The 17883-nt window shown below is 44.5% G+C and overlaps 1 protein-coding gene across 1 annotated transcript in view; it reads left to right on the top strand.

Annotated features, from left to right (window-relative positions):
- The window catches only part of sema4gb (sema domain, immunoglobulin domain (Ig), transmembrane domain (TM) and short cytoplasmic domain, (semaphorin) 4Gb), a 38203-nt gene that overhangs the window by 6534 nt on the left and 13786 nt on the right, over positions 1-17883 (top strand). The window contains exons 3-8 of the mRNA XM_030400320.1: positions 12156-12304; positions 12705-12767; positions 13116-13214; positions 13305-13398; positions 15696-15809; positions 16126-16280. Of these exons, the coding sequence (XP_030256180.1) occupies positions 12156-12304; positions 12705-12767; positions 13116-13214; positions 13305-13398; positions 15696-15809; positions 16126-16280 (674 nt within the window). The remainder of the gene's footprint in view (positions 1-12155; positions 12305-12704; positions 12768-13115; positions 13215-13304; positions 13399-15695; positions 15810-16125; positions 16281-17883) is intronic.

The following is a 17883-nucleotide window of genomic DNA, read 5'->3' as shown; positions in this document are numbered from 1 at the left end:
TCCCCCAGAAAGAAGCAAGACAGTAAGTAATAATGCTGGGAGGGGACACTCTGAAAACCTCTATTCTCGATGTATCTGTGCAAAACACACGTGCACGAGCCCACCAGACGCTCACCTCGCTGTCCTTATTTGATGCCTCTCCGGCTCCTTCCTCCCCTGCCTGTTAAAGAAGTGGCACAGTTTTTCGAAGTTGGCCCTGAAGACAGCTCCTTCATGCTCAGAGTTATTAATCGCCTCTCTCAAGCCCTGTCCTAGATCACACGCCTCAGCAAACACTTCTAATGAAACAATAGACAAGAGGCCCCCATAAAAGAGGACCTGAGCACGGTAGATCTGATTAGTGTCCGTGCGGAAAATACTGCTGAATAGGTGTATTTTGGCTCAGAGTGTGTATTTTACGCACATCATCTGCACCTTCCTCCCTTGCTTGCCGCCAGCTCACCTTTCCCCTCCCTCCTTCCTCCTCGCTCCTCATCACTGCGGCAGAGGCTTCCACTGCAGCTGCAGCGAGAGGGGAACTCCAGCACCGGCAGGCCGATCGGACGGCTGCGCTCTTACCTCCACTCCACTCCACCCCTTCTGTCCGCTCCTCTTCATCCCTCTGAGGACGAGTATTATTAGAGGAGGGGTGGAGTGAACGGGGGCCGGCTCTACTGCCAGCAGAGCTCTCCCCGGTGCAATGTCACGAGAGTGTTGCAGTGTGAGATGATGTTTTCGGAGACGCCGCTTGACGTTCCGAATCACGATAACTTAAGAAGAGAGATGAGGAGGAGTCACTTTTTTTTTTTTGTGTGTGTGTTTGTTTGCCGCCTGAGAGGAATTGTGGGAAACATGAACGCAGCTTGGCGGAGAGAGAGAGAGGGAGGGAGAGGATGTGATCATGTGAATATTCTCCCTTAAAGGTCTGAGTTTGGCTTCACAATGAGCTGATTTGTTGTGCTGTGGAGAATATTTAGGAAGACGTATTTATGGCGGACCCTGCAGCACTGAGAAATGCACAAATACTGAACATCGCGCTACTTTTAAAGCTGCTGTTGAGGAGCTTTTCACTGCATCCAATGGGATCTGACAGGCAGCTCTGCACTGGTTACTTGTATCCCAGCAGTTAATTGTCAACCAAACGAAAAGGACACAGTCGATTAACTCAGAGGAGTTCATTAGTTGGGGTATAACTCATTAGGCCTCGTTAAGTGAGTTCTAAGCACCTCGTGGACAGATCTCATTTTCTAGTCTGCCATGCCTCTGGCTGTTTATTTACCCATCTCCGAGTCCGCCTCAGATTATAAATCATACATGCTGGCGCTCGCTGTGGCCACTCTTCTGTGCGGCAGCCAGAGTCCCTCTCTCATCGCAGATTTTATTTTTCTCTGTGCCCTCGCAGAAACTTGTCCTTGACCTACTTTCTAATCATCGGGGGAGTGCATGTGAGAGTGCAGGGTGTGCACGTGTGTCAGCATGCGTTTCATCAGGGTACAGTGTGTGCATGTGTGTGTGTGTGTGTGTGTGTGTGTGTGTGTGTGTGGGGAGAGGGCTGTTTGGGCATGCATTCAGTCGCATCATGTAAAATCTGCACACAGTCAGTTTCCCTGTGGTGGCACATGTGTCTCCAGCGGGGGACGGAGACGGGCGAGCTAAGACTCATAAATGAAAACGTGTCTGCAGAGGTGTGTATGGAAATGGGATGGATGTCGTACGTGGGTGTCACTACCTATGGGAGACGCCGCGGGGGGGTTTATATTATGTTTCTCAGCTAGGTTGAGGGGGCGCTCGTTAATTTACAGTGTGCTTTGCAGCCGGCCTGCGTGAGTGGGAGTACAAGGACATCATGTATCAGAGGAAGATCAGACTTTAAAGATGGAAGATGACATCAGATGACTTTATGCACTGTTGAAATATCAAGAGACGACCCACTATAGAAGGAACAAGGTCCTTATATCTGTAACATCTTACCAATAAATGTTCTGCTGTTCTAGCCTGTAAGCAGCGGTGGTATTAAGTATCCACATCCACTACATTAATCAATACTATGATATTAAATCACTATGCGAGTCATCACCCACTCTGCAGCTCCAGAGCGATTTAGTGTCTTTCGGCTCATCTAAAACCACTTTAAACTACCTGTTAGCAATTAGCTGCTGAACATAGCGGAGCATTTAGCAGCTGAAGAACCAGATATTGTCGTGGATGTAGCAGAAGCAGGAGACCAAATCAAAGTTTCAGTAAGTGATAATAAATAATAACCAGCTCATAACGTAGCTTCAAGATGTTTATGTTGGCTGAATAGTTTTGACTGCAGGCAAGATCAGAACGTCTCTGATGTCTGTGATTCTGAGATTGTCTCATATCTGAATAATAACAGTATTAAAAATAGTATATCATCTAATGAATCCAGTTCAGCCTCTACAATTAGTCGACTTAACAATTAATTTATCAACAGAATTTGAATCTGCTATTTTGATAACCGAATAATAATAAACCAGATAAACATTTCCTGGTCAAAGCTTCTTGAATGTCAGGATTTGATTCTTTTATGTGTCTAACACGATTGTAAACTGAATAATTGTGTGTTTTGGAGAACTGGTTGGACACAAATTGGACACACAGGTAATCGAGGAGCTAATCATCAGATTAGTTGTCTATGAAAATAATCAGTTGTAGCTTTCAGTGTCTGTTTGAGGCTTTAATGAGCTAATCTGACGACTCAGCTTACATTGTGTCGAGACGGTGTAGCCGCGTTTGTCTCCCAGAGGTGAGATTAAAGCTTGACTGTGTTCTGAACTCTTTCTTGCCTCTGCCAACCAGACCTGAAGTAATGTGGTTGTGAAATATTGATGCACTGTAAGTCGTTTGTCGCTGCTTTGACAAGCTGAGATGGCAGAAGAGGCCTTGGTAGTAGGATTTCTTAAGGTTAGCACTATTATTACTGTGGCAGAGGTAATAAACACCGTCGACTTCATGCTTTCTTTCTTGTAGATGAGGACATTTCTTCATCCAGTGTGGTAATTACAGCTTCAAGGAGACAGGGCACTCATGGTCACCAATTTTCTGTTCAGCCAAGTCTATTATTGCCTTTGTAAAAGAGCTTTAACAGCTGCATCTGCTGCATATTAAACACAGAAAACACTGATAATTTCCTCACATTATCTCAGCTTTGACTGAGCGTGTTTACTGTGCATCTCAGCTGTGTGAGTGTTGTTGCACCACGTTAACATAATTTGTTTTCCCCCCTTTTTATTTCTGTCTCTGTGGCGACATTTCATCCTTTGGACCTTTAAATCTACTCAGACCTCCGTTGCGCTTTGATGTTACTCCCCTCTGATTGTGCTGATCCGTGGTTCTGACAGTTTCTTATTGGTGATTCGCTGATAGCATCCAGCAAGACCCGAAATAAGACGGGGACTGTTTTGTGCAGTTGGCTTTCTTTCATGACATGAAAGTCTTGGCTGTCTTTCATCTCGCTCTGCAGTCTTCCTGGTTGAGCAAAGTTCTACGAAAGTTTTGGATCCGTTACAAGCTTTGGAAAAGGTTCTGTTTTGGTGTCTGTGTAAGACTGCGGTAAACACAACGCTGCCTCTTTGACGTGATACTTAACAAGCGATCCGTCATCAGAGAGTTCACACAACTGAGGAGGAAGTTCATATTCTTCTTAAACCACAAGATTCCTGGTGAAAATGGGTTGATTTCAGGTGCGTATAGGTCGAAATGGATTAGCAAATTATCATTTTTAAAAATTCATGTTTCAAATTTAAAAAATCAGCACTTTTTTGGAATGAAATCTCTTTGTAAAATAGGTCTTGATTTTAAATTTGCACGTGGAAAAATAAACTTTCATCAGTCACTTACACTGGGTGGCAAGACAGATAATTTGTCCCGATCCAGAATCGACCCAGACAAACCCAAATAGAAAGCAGAGCACGGACGCTGGCAGCAGAGTGTTGAATAAACAAGCAGCCACAGTCAAAAACAAGCAGCATTTTTTCCTGCTCCTCACAGTTCACACCTTCTGTCTGGTGTCAAAAAGCACCAGACGGAGGAAACTGCAAACCACAAAAGCTGTGAACAATTTAAAATATATCCACCTTCTAATGAGGAAATGGACGCTGTGGATTATCCGGCTTAATGGGGACTAGTGTTGTCAAAAATATCGATTCAGAAGCTGAGGCTGGTAAGAATGCAGAAACTGAAGAAGCAAGCTGAATTTTACCCAACTTACTAAAACACAATGCGCACTGCTTTCAACTGGGAAATGTATTAGCAGCTAGTTCGCTTAGCTGTTTAGACCAATTAATACATAAACAAGCAAAACAGCTGTCATAAATGTACCTCAGTATTGAAAGACAACCAAGCATGACAGTTAGCCCGGGTGTAAATAGGCTATTCCTGCCGCAGCTCTGCTCAGCTCAGGGGTTGTGTGCTTTGTGCTAACGTTACGTTGTGCTACAGGAGTCTTGTTGTTGCTGTTGCAGTGGCTCTTTTATTGCGCTCAGGGGTTGTGTGCTTTGTGCTAACGTTACGTTGTGCTACAGGAGTCTTGTTGCTGTTGCTGCAGTGGCTCTTTTATTGGGCTCAGGGGTTGTGTGCTTTGTGCTAACATTACGTTGTGCTACAAGAGTCTTGTTGTTGCTGCTGCAGTGGCTCTTTTATTGGGCTCAGGGACTGTGTGCTTTGTGCTAACGTTATGTTGTGCTACAGGAGTCTTGTTGCTGCTGCTGCAGTGGCTCTTTTATTGCGCTCAGGGGTTGTGTGCTTAGTGCTAACGTTACGTTGTGCTACAGGAGTCTTGTTGCTGCTGCTGCAGTGGCTCTTTTATTGGGCTCAGGGACTGTGTGCATTGGGGTACTTGGTTAACAGCTAAGCGACAGTATGTCAGTGCCATTGCTGCTCACTTGTTTTTTGGTTCAGGGGCTGTGTGCTTTGTGCTACAGAGTTCGCTAGCTGCTAAAGAGCAGGCTCAGTGGCTGTGTACTGTGAATTCAGCACATCCCAGACTGGAAGGACTTAATAGAGGCCTGTAAAAGTCACAGTTACTGTTTTTTTTACAGAAACTCGAGATTTTCTCTAGAACAACTTTTAACCCCAGCTAAGTTGTTTCAGTGCTCATTTTCTGCAGTATCGATACTCTGCTACCAGCTGTGCTTTCCATCTCCGGCGACTCAACAAACACACAATTATATCCTGCTATTAGTTTGTTTGACCAATGACACATCTCCTGTATCTGCCTGTAGTAATTGGCAGTGGTGTGAGCATGAAAATACACAGGAGATGTCCTGATAAAGAAAATAATAGACTGAGTATTAATGGAGGAAACAAGACTCTTCCTCGCATCCTCTGCCTCAGAGTTTCATACACTCGGGCACCCAGTTGTGTGTAATTGCTTACGTAATGATACATAGTCATGTTCTTTGACTCTTGAGCCTGTTAAAGAAGTGAAGAGATGCTTATATAATGTGATAAAGTCAACAACTGACACTTCTGACACTGTCCAAAGAAGTTAAGTCAGTCTGCCCTTCTAGCGTTTTGTTCCCAAATCGTTTTGTGAGCACGTGTGTGTGTGTGTGTGTGTGTGTGTGTGTGTGTGTGTGTGTGTGTGTGTGTGTAATTGTCACATGGCCTCCATAGTGTGTCGAGTGATCAGTGAGTCACACAGAGAAGTCACACACTCTGATGACTGTGGTAAACACACACACAAACATACAGTGGATTTACTATCATCTTGGGCCCCACATGGAGGATTACGGAGATGTCTGAGCGTGAGCGAACACATTCTGGACGAGCCACCTGTGACGGCTCAGCGCTGAGACTCAAACCCACATCACACACACACTCGTCAGATCCTCTGAGTCACTGACAGAGATGTCTTCACTCGTCTGCAGGAGACAGATGAAGGGTGAAAGAACTGTGAAGTTTGTGTGAAGTGTGTGTGTGTGTGTGTGTGTGTGTGTGTGCCCAGTGGAAAACCCGACAGATGTTTCTGAGGGGCAGTTGTTCTGACCTCCTCTTACTCTTATTGAACGATGTACTCTGAACATTCACACAAACAGGTCTGCTTAAGATATACACACACACGCAGACACACAGACATAAACACACACACGTGCATATAGGATGACAACAGTAAATAGAAACCAGCCAGCGGGCTGAGAGGCTTCTGGCACACCTCAGCACTCTGTTGACTTTCCTTTATTGATTTCGCAGCAATGCACAAGGTTCTGAGTGTGTGTGTGTGTGTGTGTGTGTGTGTGTGTGTGTGTGTGTGTGTGTGTGTGTGTGTGTGGGCATACAAAACAGTGGCTTCGGGGTAGAGTAAATCAAATCAACATGGGCCTGTTGCTAATTTACTGTGTATATTCATGGCCGTGCTAATGCTGATAAATATGTTTGAGCTGTTGGAATTTTAGGTTTTCTATCAATTGGATTATGTTTCTATCTTTAAAGCTGCACTAATCAATATGCTGATACTAACATTGGATCAGATGAGGCTCTTGTAGCGACAAACTCACTGAGGATTTTAACCCGACTCGATAGATTCCTTTTTTTTCTTTTTAGCTTTGTTTTAGATGTATTGTCTTCATTCATTCTTTTGTTTAACAGTCACGACAACGACTCCCATGATCCTAAGCTATTTAACATCAGAAAACTAATTTTGTTGTCATTTGGTTTGATTGAGAGGCTGATAGCGGCAGAAAATGCATACTGTGCATTTAAGCAGCCAATGCAGACAAGACAGAGTGTCAAAAATAGACCAAAAAAAAGAAATATGATGGAAATGTATCTCTCTGACAGGCTATTACTGGGTTGATATGATGTGCTATGAATCCTGGACAACCACAGCCAATTTTTTTAAGGCCTAACCACCAAACTTTAACAGCTGTAAGATAAAAAACATACAGTTTTGGAACAGCAAATGTCGTCCCGTTGAGAGTGGATTCAGATCAGAAGTTTTTTGTCGCTTTATTTGGAGGAAGATTTTGAAAATGCACAAGTGAATTCGTACTTCTACTCCGTGGCGTGTAAATGTTTGGTGTCTGCAAAGATGCGACCGTGTTCTTATTTTTCTCACATGCAACTGATTTCATAGCACGGCTGTGATTCCGGCCAATTTACTTCCAGACTAGAGTAAGCACAGGTTCGCTCTCCAAAAGATTGAGGGGGCGTCGGGTGTTTCAGAAGAACGAGCCAACAAGTCAGCGTCCGCCTGCATTAAACAACACACAGTGTGACCGCGCCAGGTCTGAGATCAAGGTCGCTCTGCCTCTGCTGCCTCGGGGCCGGGGACATTTCGTACGTCACCGCGGTCCTTCTCATCAGCAGTGTGCTTGTTATATCATGCAGTCACTATTTTTATAAGATAGAAACCAAGGCTTTTTGCTCGCTCTTGGATGACTCACATGTAGTGGGCTCTTTACGTTGCCTTGGGCTGCCATTGTGTTTGCATAACTCTTTAAACGTGATCTCGGTGAATGTGCAGTGCTCTCGTGATGAGGGTTATGTTTTGTTTTGTTTTTGCACACCGCCACGCCGCTGTTGCTCATCAGAACACATCCCTCATCAGGGTTCGGTTCAGTGTGTGTGCTTGTGCCTTTTATGTGTGTGTACCTGTGTGCGGTAGAGTAGAGAGGGTGCCCCGCTACGTGACTCCCTGCCAGAGGCTCCCATCCTTCAGATGAATCCCTCCCCCGGCGTGTCCCGACCTTTGGCTGTGTCGGAGGAGCCGCTCATTGCTCACTCAGATCTGAGGCTGTAATAGGTGACAGCCACAGAGTCTCATCTGTGGGTTTCGTCGGGAGTTACATAAGTTTTTAGCTATTGTCGCCACCGCGGGGTGCAGCAGAGACGCTTTTTTTGGAAAGTTTAGTTCGCAAAGTGAAGTTAGATACTGGAAGCAACACATACTGAAACGCAACGGAATCATCTTTAAGGATAATTCTGATCTACTGCAATTTGATTTTCACAGTTTTAGACTTTGTTTCTTTTGAATCATATAGTACGAGTGCAATGCAGTTCAAAGAGTGCATGTTCGGTTGCCTGGCCTCTCGTGTTGGTCCGGCAGCTTCCTTGAGAACAGCTCATCCAAACGACTTCACACTTCCACACTGATTGCAACATAAACATTAAAACTGACTCATAGTTTGCAGCCCATGTTCACTTTCAGCTGTTTCGTAAGTCGTGTTAACTGACTACCGAGGACAAAAGCCAATGTTTCCTAGTTCTGCTGCTCTTAAGGTAAAACTAACGACGAGGCTAACGAGGAAACAGAACAGACGAACCAACAAAGAGAGAGGGAACGCTCATCATCACGGGGAGGAGCTGCAGGTGGAGAGACGCTGGAAACAGGGCAGCGCTAACGAGGCTGATGTGTGACAGGTGTGGGGGGACAGTCAGACTGTGGACGAGCACAAGAGGGAAACAGAACACCAGGAGCACAGGTCAGCAGGGAGACACGGGAGGAGAGAACGCCACAATAAAACAGGAAATCAACAAACCAAAAAACCCAAATCATGACGCCACGTAAGAAAATGTTCCTCAATTTGCACCAAAACTTAATAGGGTCTATTTTGGTTCTCCATCGAACACGGGTAAAAACAGAAAATCCTTAGCGGAGGTAATAAATAAATAAGTAAATAACCTTTTTTGCTAAAATGAGCTTTGAGTCGGATTAAGTTTGTCTGTAAAAGCTGTCAGAGCACTTAAAAGATCTGGAATCTGTTGTCTTTGACTCACCTCTATTATCTTACTGATTCTTTCCATGCTCTAATTCACAGTGATGATAAAGACGATGACGACGACCCTCCCAGCGCGGTTTCATCTTGCGTAATACAACACGATGTAAACTGTTCAGAGTTTCCCGAACATCACGTGCGGGGCTTTTTTCCTCGCCACACGACGGGCTGCTTGTCTGACTGTCACATGGACACACTGGGTGATGACAGAAGACCGGGCTAGAGCCTGAGTCAGACTGCAGCCTTTCTTTACAGCCCACCTTCCTCCCTGCCAGCCTTCTCTTCGTGGTTTTATCACTGACAGCCAGACAACCACGAGGAGCCTCTCACTGGTCAATAATTAGCTTATTATCGTACCGGCTCTGTCAGGCCCGTCAGGCTGATTATACGCATGACAGCTGGGAAGAATGGCACCGCGCACATCAGTCGCGTTCAAGGAAACCCTCTCGAAAAGTTACCAAAAAAAACAACAACAACTCTGTGCTTCTGAGAGCAGTGACATTTAAGAGACACGGCATTTTAAATATCAATCCTGAAACCATTAATTTTTTGAAGTAGTGTAAATACTGAAAAGCCTCTTTGTTAAAAGAGAGGAAGTGTTGTTCTTCCAGAGAAGACAGGCGGTGTTTAGTAGTTACATAAATGTTTTAAAAGATTATTATTAAAGCTCGTCTCTTTTTTTCCCCGTTTACCCGCCTGCCTCCTCATGTCTTGGCGTCGTCTGACTCCCTTTTTTGTGTTAACCATTAACATGCACATGATTGATTATTTAAAGTGACATGTAAGTAAATATTTAACACGCTCAGATGATGCCTGCTGAGGCTGCGACAATTATTGGATGAAGGTAAGCTTTTTAAATTGCAAGCATGGTGGTGCAGTGAGTAGTGCCGCTGCCTCATGGTTTGTTCTCCCCATGCTTGCCTGGGCTTCCTCCGGTTACTCCAGTTTCCTCCTTCCATCAAAACATGCACACATACGTTGATTCTCCAGTCAGTACCCTCGACCAAAGGCACTGGCTAAGATCTGTAGTCGGTCCACGCGTGCGCCCACTCTTCCCTCTTGATGGGTTAAATGCAGAATACAAGATTCACTACGTTGAACAATGTATGTTTGTGATCAAATAAAGATTCTCCTGGTTTCTTTTACTTCCTCTGTGACAGTAAGCTAAATATCTTTAGGCTCCAATCAACTAATCGATTCACCATGAAGATAATCAACAATGAACGTAATGTTTAGCACTGATGGCAGCACATCAGTCTCGTTAAAGAGTTCAACAGCCACCCTGTATAAATAAAGATTGAACGCAAATAATGAAAAAAAAGCTGTTTTTTTCTGTCTGCAGCCTATTGCCACTGACCCTGATCTAAAAGAAATCTATGAGCGGTGAAAAATAAAATACTTCATCTCTGGTTGGTGGGTAATCATTTATACGCTTGCAGCTGTTACGCTGTGATCTCCTGGACCTCCCAGCTGCAGCCCGTCCACACCTTCCTCGCTCCGCCAGACGAGCAATGAACAGAGGAGGCCGAATTATTAACCGTGACATGTCGGGGACCTCACGCCGCAGAAAATCGATTGGTTGGTGACAAATATAGGTTGTTTTAATACTCTAACACGCTGCCATCAGCTCACAACAGAAGGAAAAAGGAGGAGAGGGAGGCGGAGAGGATGTGTGCCGATTAATAAGCCCATCTGCTCTCTGCTGACTCATATTCCTCAGTGTAACACTGTCGATACCTCCGCGTATTCTGTTGCTCTCTGATGACAGCTGCTCTTACTGCATGTGCAGTTATGTCAGGTTTAATAAGACATTAATCTGCTCTTGCAGCCGTGCTCTGTAAACCTACTTCTGCAGGAGATCTTCCACATCCACAGAAAAATGGAAAAAAAAAAAAAATAACAATGCCCTCATTTTGTGTTGCCTCACAGCAGCAGAGCAACCTGCCCCCATTTCTGAGGTGCTACACCGAAGCTGCGTTTAAAGATTTAGTTTCAGCCAATTATGTGGCGACGGCTAAATTATCTAATAATCTAAATAGATAATCATCTAAATTACAAAAGGACAAAGCACCCGAACACGTATTCAGAGACAGAGCTAACCCTAATTTGCCCCACTTACTGTATGAACCTCCCTCCTCCATCACCCCCATTAACACACACACACACACACACACACACACACACACACACACACACACACACACACACTTACACTCACTCAGCGAGTGATGGTGCTGTGGCAGTGCTGCTGATGCGATCTGGCATTACTAGGCCACGATTCCTGCTGAATGCCCTAAAATTTCGCCTCCCCCGTGCCCCCCAACCTCACGCTCTCAACAGTCCTCTCAGCGATCACTCCGGCGACGCCCCCGTCTGCCAGATCTGTTGTCTAGTCTCACCATCATGTAGTCACGCTAAGCATGTTCAGGCTGTGTCGAGTCTGCGATGAGTGTGAAGTCAAGATAGAAGTTTTTTTAGAAGTGTTGTTACAGTCTCGGACCTGTTTGGACCTGGCCCTGCGTGGGGCTGTCAGGATTTTTTTTTGGATTCTGGTGCAAATATGATATCTAAGTGTTAGTACTGATACCAGAACTATAATTGTATATGATATTTTAGTACATTAGCTTGAGGAATATAAATATCTTTCATTTAAGGATATAATATGTAACATTTCTGTGCTAAAATGTCTAAAAACGGGTAAATCTTTGTTGTATATGTTGTTGAATTGTCTACATACACAATCCTAGATAATCCTAGTAATCTAAAATCTGTAACTTTACTCGAGCTAACGGTGCCTTTCATTCGGTGCTCCTTTCACCTCCTGCAAATAAGTTTATTCACAGACGGACGGACAGTTTTGTTTTGCTAGCTAGCGGCTCCTCAGGAGGTTAGCATAGCTGCTACAACATCTGTTTTATCAGAACTGGAGAGTTTGTTTCATTGAATGAAGAGCAAATACCAGTGAAAAGATGGGAAAAGATGTTTTCACTCTTCTAATAGCTTCGGTAAGAGTTTGATATACAAACTGACTCTGCTGGTGGTAGCACTCTCCTCCTGTTTCCCAGATTGGTTGAGGTTTTTTCCTGCCCTTTTCCAAACTGTTTTCAAGGACGACTTCCCAGATGGTTGTGCTGTGCAACAAACCATCAGGGAGAAACTATTTAGAGATGAAATAACCCGATGAGAAGGACTCTTTTTTCTGGTGAACTAAATACCTGATGATTGGTTCACATCATTTCCCGCAGCTGGATCTGGTTTTTGTTTTGGATTGACGGGATTCATCATGTTGAAACAGGAAGTGGCGTTCCTAACCCAAAACAATTGACACGAGGTGCAAAAGCCTAAACCGCAGCGTCAGCACACTTCACATAGCTTTGACCGTTACAAGAAAGAAACTCAAATCAATATGGAGTCGTGTGTGTTGTTTATCTGCAGGTCTGTTGGGCAGCAGCCGTTTCGCCGGATCGTCCCAGAACTACAGCACCCTGCTGCTGGAGGAGGCGTCCGGGCTGCTGTACGTGGGAGGCAGAGGAGCGCTGTACGCCCTCAACACCTCCAACATCTCCACACCTGGAAACCTCACGGTGAGTGTCGAGACGCCCGCGAGCCACGTCATCGCCACGCACTTGCCCTCCGCACGCCAAGATATCACAAGTTTTCTCCCGTTTCTCAAGCGTCGATGGAGGACAAACTAATAATAGCCTTAAGCAGATTGAGCGGAACCCATTGTGTTCCTCCAATTTTATGGATATCGGATTAAATGCGCCAGGCGTTTATTCAAGGGTTACTGAAGAGAGTCAGAGCTCAGTGACGCTGCCAGAACATTAAGCGTGTGTCCTTCTCTTTTCTCTCTTCCTGTTTATATCATACACACACTTGTTTTCTTCCCTTTTCTCTCCATAGCTCTTTCTATTTATCTATTTTTCCATCTCTAATTATTGAGCGAACTGAGTCATCCCTATCCCCCCCCCCCATTGTTTGCAGATTGATTGGGATGCTTCCCCCGAACAGAAGAAGCAGTGTCTAAACAAAGGCAGAGACAATCAGGTACATGTCTGCAGCTCTTCTCTCTCTTATTGTTATTCGTATTATTATTATTATTATTCAGCCACTTTTTCTTTTTGAGAAGCACTCTGAAGGCTTTATTTGTTTGTTGAGTTATTACCGGGGAACATGATGAAACACTTCTGAAGGCATCTTAAGTGGATAATCCTTTTAATTGATCCTTAATCCACTTTCCCTTGAAAGCCCGAGAGAGTAATTGTTTAAAAAAAATGGCACTCATTCATCGAATACTTTCACGAAAGAGCTCCTCTATACGTGACGTGCATCGACTGTGTGTTCTCTCCGCGGAGCCAGAAATAACCTGTTTTTCTTCCCGTCTGTTCTCTGCAGACCGAGTGCTACAATCACATCCGCTTCCTGCAGCGACACAACGAGACTCACCTGTACGTCTGCGGAACGAACGCCTTCAGACCTCTCTGTGCTTATCTAGTAAGAGCCCGAGTGGTTTGCTTTTCAGCGCTAAAAGGAGATTTAAGATGGAATTGTGAAGTGAGTGTTGTGTCTTTTTCTCTCTGTGAGGATGCAGAGCGGTTCAGCTTCACCTCGGGCTTCGAGGAAGGAAGAGACAGGTGTCCGTATGACCCCGCAAAGGGATACACCGGCCTCCTCGTAGGTATGTTTCCCAGGGATGCTTCTGTCATCTATCATACGTACAGTTTGTTAGCGCGGTCAAAGCCGCAAGCAGGGATGGGAAGCATGTCTTTGCTAGAAAAAGAAGGGACTAAAACTATAGTGGACAAAAGTGTCAGTGTTCAAAATCCTGCAAGACTTTGACAGGCAAATGGTTGGACAGAGAGTCTAACTGCTCAGCTGTATTCATGCTTGTCAACCTTTTAGAATTGAAAAAGAAATACGGCATATTTTGAAACCAAAGAGGCCGTCTGGGGCTCTCTAGAGAAATCTGAGTTTTAGGGACTGAAAATGAAAATAAGAAAAGACTTACAGCACTCACTAAATTTTTAATTTCACCTCGAGTTCACTAGAAAGAATTGAGAACAATTCTCTGCCATGAACTTTTGTGAATCTCTGGCAAAACACAATCATTCAGTTTTCATTCATATGTTAATTTTCTGCCTCTGGCCCTGGGAGAGTTTGTGCACAACACTGCCTTTTCTCTGTCGGCCTCTCGATGGTGACGATCAACAGGGCAGAGTTTTCTCAACACGTCCATCCTTCAAAACTTTACATTAGAAACAGGAACTCTTCTTTTCAGATCATGTGAGATTTGCTTGACGATATCTTTTTCTCCATGTCTCTGAGGGGGACGAGGCGTAATAGCAGAGCAGACTACACGCTGTACAGTCACAGAAACAGGTTCTGTAGATGAATTAAAGGGGAAAAGGTGTGAGAATGTGTCACAATTTGGGAGAAATACAGGCGCTATCATGCTATGTGTCTGTGTAGATGGCTAACAACGTTCTCATGCTCCTCCGATGGTCCCACAGAAGTCGCTCTGCCGACCTCGGTGTGAAAGGACGCCGCAGAGAAGATGTGTTAATGCTCATATAGCTTGTTAGCAACTCATCTGGGTCGATCTATGTGGACAGCAACTAACCTAAGAGCATATTAAATATTACATGGGAGCACAAAATTGATATGCAATACATGAATTATTAAAAGGTTGCTGGGGGCGCTCTGGTAGCTTCACGCTGAGTCCTCAGCAGCAGCAACGGTTGGATTCCAACCTGTGTTTTTGCTGCATGTCATCCCCGCTATTCCTCGCTCTCCTCCGCATCCTGTCAAACTCTAACCTGTCCTACCAAAGTAAAGGCCATCCCCGTCGTTTACGTGGTTTGCCACGGAAGAAAGTGCAAAAAAGTTGTAGGAATCTTTAAGAAAAAGCTTTTAAAAAGTGTAGAATGTGGTTTAGTTCTTCAGTTTTTAATCTGTGTTTCATCTCGTTTTATTTGACGCTGCAGTGTGCTTTATTTTGAAAAGGTGCTTTATAACCTAAGTTGATTATTTTTGATAAGTGGGACAAAACATCACCAATACTTCATGGTTTCACTGAAAGGACGCAAATGCAAGACACACCAGCAGGCAGGTAGTAAAACGAAAGGGTAGCTTTAGTCAGCTGAGGTCCAAAATCCAAAAGTACGATCAATAAAACAGCAGGTGACAAAAACCTGCAACAAAAAGGCAAACACAAAACAGAAAGCACACACACAAAGAGAGTGAGGGAGCAACACAGGCTTGACTACAGACTAAACCTGACGAGGGGGTGAGGTGCAGGTGGAGAGACACTGGGAACAGGGCGGTGCTGATGAGGCTGATGTGGGACGGGTGTGGGGGGAGAATCAGACTGGGGAGGAACACAGGAGGGAACCAGAACACTGGAGGGAACCAGAACACTGGAGGGAACCAGAACACTGGAGGGAACCAGAACACAGGAGGGAACCAGAACACTGGAGGGAACCAGAACACTGGAGGGAACCAGAACACTGGGAACAGCAGGAAGTGGAAAAAGACAACAAGAAGACATAACTACAAAATAAAACTAGGACACAATCGACCCACACATGAGTGCCAAGGAGGAAGATGTGTCAAAACGGAAGGATTGTGTTTTTGCCTTTTTTCACATTTCTTACAGTGCAGTCACTTCTGAACGAAAATGGACAGAATGATTGATCACATCGATTAACTCGTGGGAATGTGAGTGTTTTATTAAGACAGACTCAAAGAAATCCTTTTCTTTTAAATGCAGCAGAATTAAAACAAAGCCTCAGGAACATATTTAATCACTCGGGGATCTACGTCTAATTACCATTTACAAATATTAAACCGGGCTGGGTGGGAAGGTCGCAGTCTGCCTGCCTACGCTGCAGAATGCCTCTGCTTTCATTTACATCTGATTGACCTCTGATGTCCATCATTTCTTTGTCCTCGTGCATCTTAAACTGAAACGATCAGACGGCGAGATGTTCACGGCCTCCCAGTACGAGTTCCGCAGCTCTCCAGACGTGCGCAGGAACTTCCCCTTCCCCACGCTCAGGACAGAGGAGGCCCCGACCCGGTGGCTTCTGGGTAAGTGCAACACACGTGGACACAACCTGTACGCTACGCAGACCGAAACCCCATTGACATCCTGCATGTTTTTTATCTCGTCAAATGTTTTGCTCTTACAACAGAAATCTGATCGACCTCGAGAATGAAAATCACATCAAAAAACTGCACCGCACTGCAGCTGTAACTGGCTTAGTCGTGGCAGTTCAATCACACTTAAAAGCTCCATGTTTAGTTTCCAAGGAGACACTTCCTTGGCTGCTAATGGGTCTGTGTTTGAACCTGTGTGTGATGTTTGTGTGTCTGTGTGTGTGTGTGTGTGTGTGTGTGTGCGCAGAGGCAGATTTCGTGGGCTCCGTGCTGCTGAAGGAGAGCATCAACAGCTCGATCGGCGACGATGACAAGATTTACTTCTTCTTCACGGAGAGGAGCCAGGAGCAGATCGCCTACCCGAGCCAGACCAAAGTGTCCAGGGTGGCCCGAGTCTGCAAGGTCAGAGAGCGCGAACCGGCCGAACACCAGCGTTAGAAAAAATACTCAAAAGTATCTTAAGTAAAAGATACGGAAATGTGGCTCTGATGCAACATGTAATCTGCAAAGTAACTCGTTACTCAAGTTCTAAAGTGTATGTAGTGGAGTGTAAAGTGCATCATTGACCAGTAGATGTTTAAGTATCATGTAATCACCTGAAAATTGTACTTGAGTAAATGTACTTAGTTACTTCCGTCGGTCGAAATCGTAATGTCACTAACAAACATGTTCATTGTGTGATTACGATGATTACAAACACTTCCACAGTATTCTGTTTATTTATCATTTATTTTTCATTGTGATCATCATTTGAACATGGAAAGTAACTAAGTACATTTACTCAAGTAGTGTACCAGTACAGTTTCATTGTGCTTTTCATTTACCTAAAACTTCCACTCCACTACATTTTTGAGGCAACTCAAAAAGAAAGAAAAAACGTTTTTTCTACAGCATTTATTGGATAACTTTAGTTACTAGTTACTTTGCAGATTACATTTGTAATTACCAATAACTTACTTATACTTTATGTACACATAAGTACATTTCACATCAGATAACTTTTACTCCAGTACGAGTTTAATACATGTTTATTACTGGACAGGAAGGTAATCTGAAAAGTCAAACGGAAGATGGAAATACTGAAGTAAAGTACAAGAATCTTAAGTGCGGTACTTGAGTAAATGTACTTAGTTACATTTTATCACTGCAAATTCTGCTAACCATGATCATATTAATGTTTTGGAGAGAGAGCAGATATTTAAGCGCCTGCAAGGTCGTGGAAAGAAAAGGTTGAAATGAGGGAAAGTTGCAGAAACGGAGGATTATTTGATGCTTGACGTCACCGTTACAGAGAGAAGAGTAAATGGATTTATGGAGCTTCTGTTCTCCGTCTCTCTCTCTCTCTCTCTCTCTCTGCTGCCGTTCTCCTCTTACGGTAATTTCAGCTGTGAATGAACCGGCGGTTGGGCGTCTCTAATCTTAGTTTCTTCACTGACTGGCGGGCGATTCTTTCTGTGCCGCTGTTGCCAGGCAAACCACAAGTCCCCCAAACCTCCAGCTCCAATGGCAAACCATCTCCCTCTCTTTATTGCCATCTCCACCTCCTCCTCCTCCTCCTCTTTTTCTTTCTCTTCTCACCTCATTTCACTTGCGATCAGCATCCCAAGTCTAGACAGCATTCCCAACCGTTCCTCGAGGTCCCTCCTCCTCCTCCTTCGTCCTGACTGTCGTTTCTTTAAGTCGTGCACGATGCTGTAATCGCCATCGCAGTGTGGCGTTGCGCTGGATTTCTGTCGCAGTGTTTCTGTGGCATCAGAAAAGTGTCCAGACGTGATCAGCAATCATTTCACACCCTGCAGTTGTGAGAATATCAGAAGTGGTGGCATGAACGAATGACAGAGCTACATGTCGAGTAACCGCTGAGGAATCTGTAACGCTTGTGGGCAGATCACAGAGTCAGACGCAGAAACAGACACAGGACGTGAAGTAAAAGTCAATAAACACAAAGAGGAGGCGTGAACCCAAAAACCAGAGAACACCAACGAACTAACACCATGAAAATACT

The sequence above is a fragment of the Sparus aurata genome, chromosome 20 (genome assembly GCF_900880675.1).
Source record: "Sparus aurata chromosome 20, fSpaAur1.1, whole genome shotgun sequence".
In the NCBI taxonomy this organism is placed as follows: domain Eukaryota; kingdom Metazoa; phylum Chordata; class Actinopteri; order Spariformes; family Sparidae; genus Sparus; species Sparus aurata.
The sequence above is the reverse complement of the archived record's forward strand: the minus strand, read 5'-3'. Positions and strand labels throughout refer to the sequence as shown.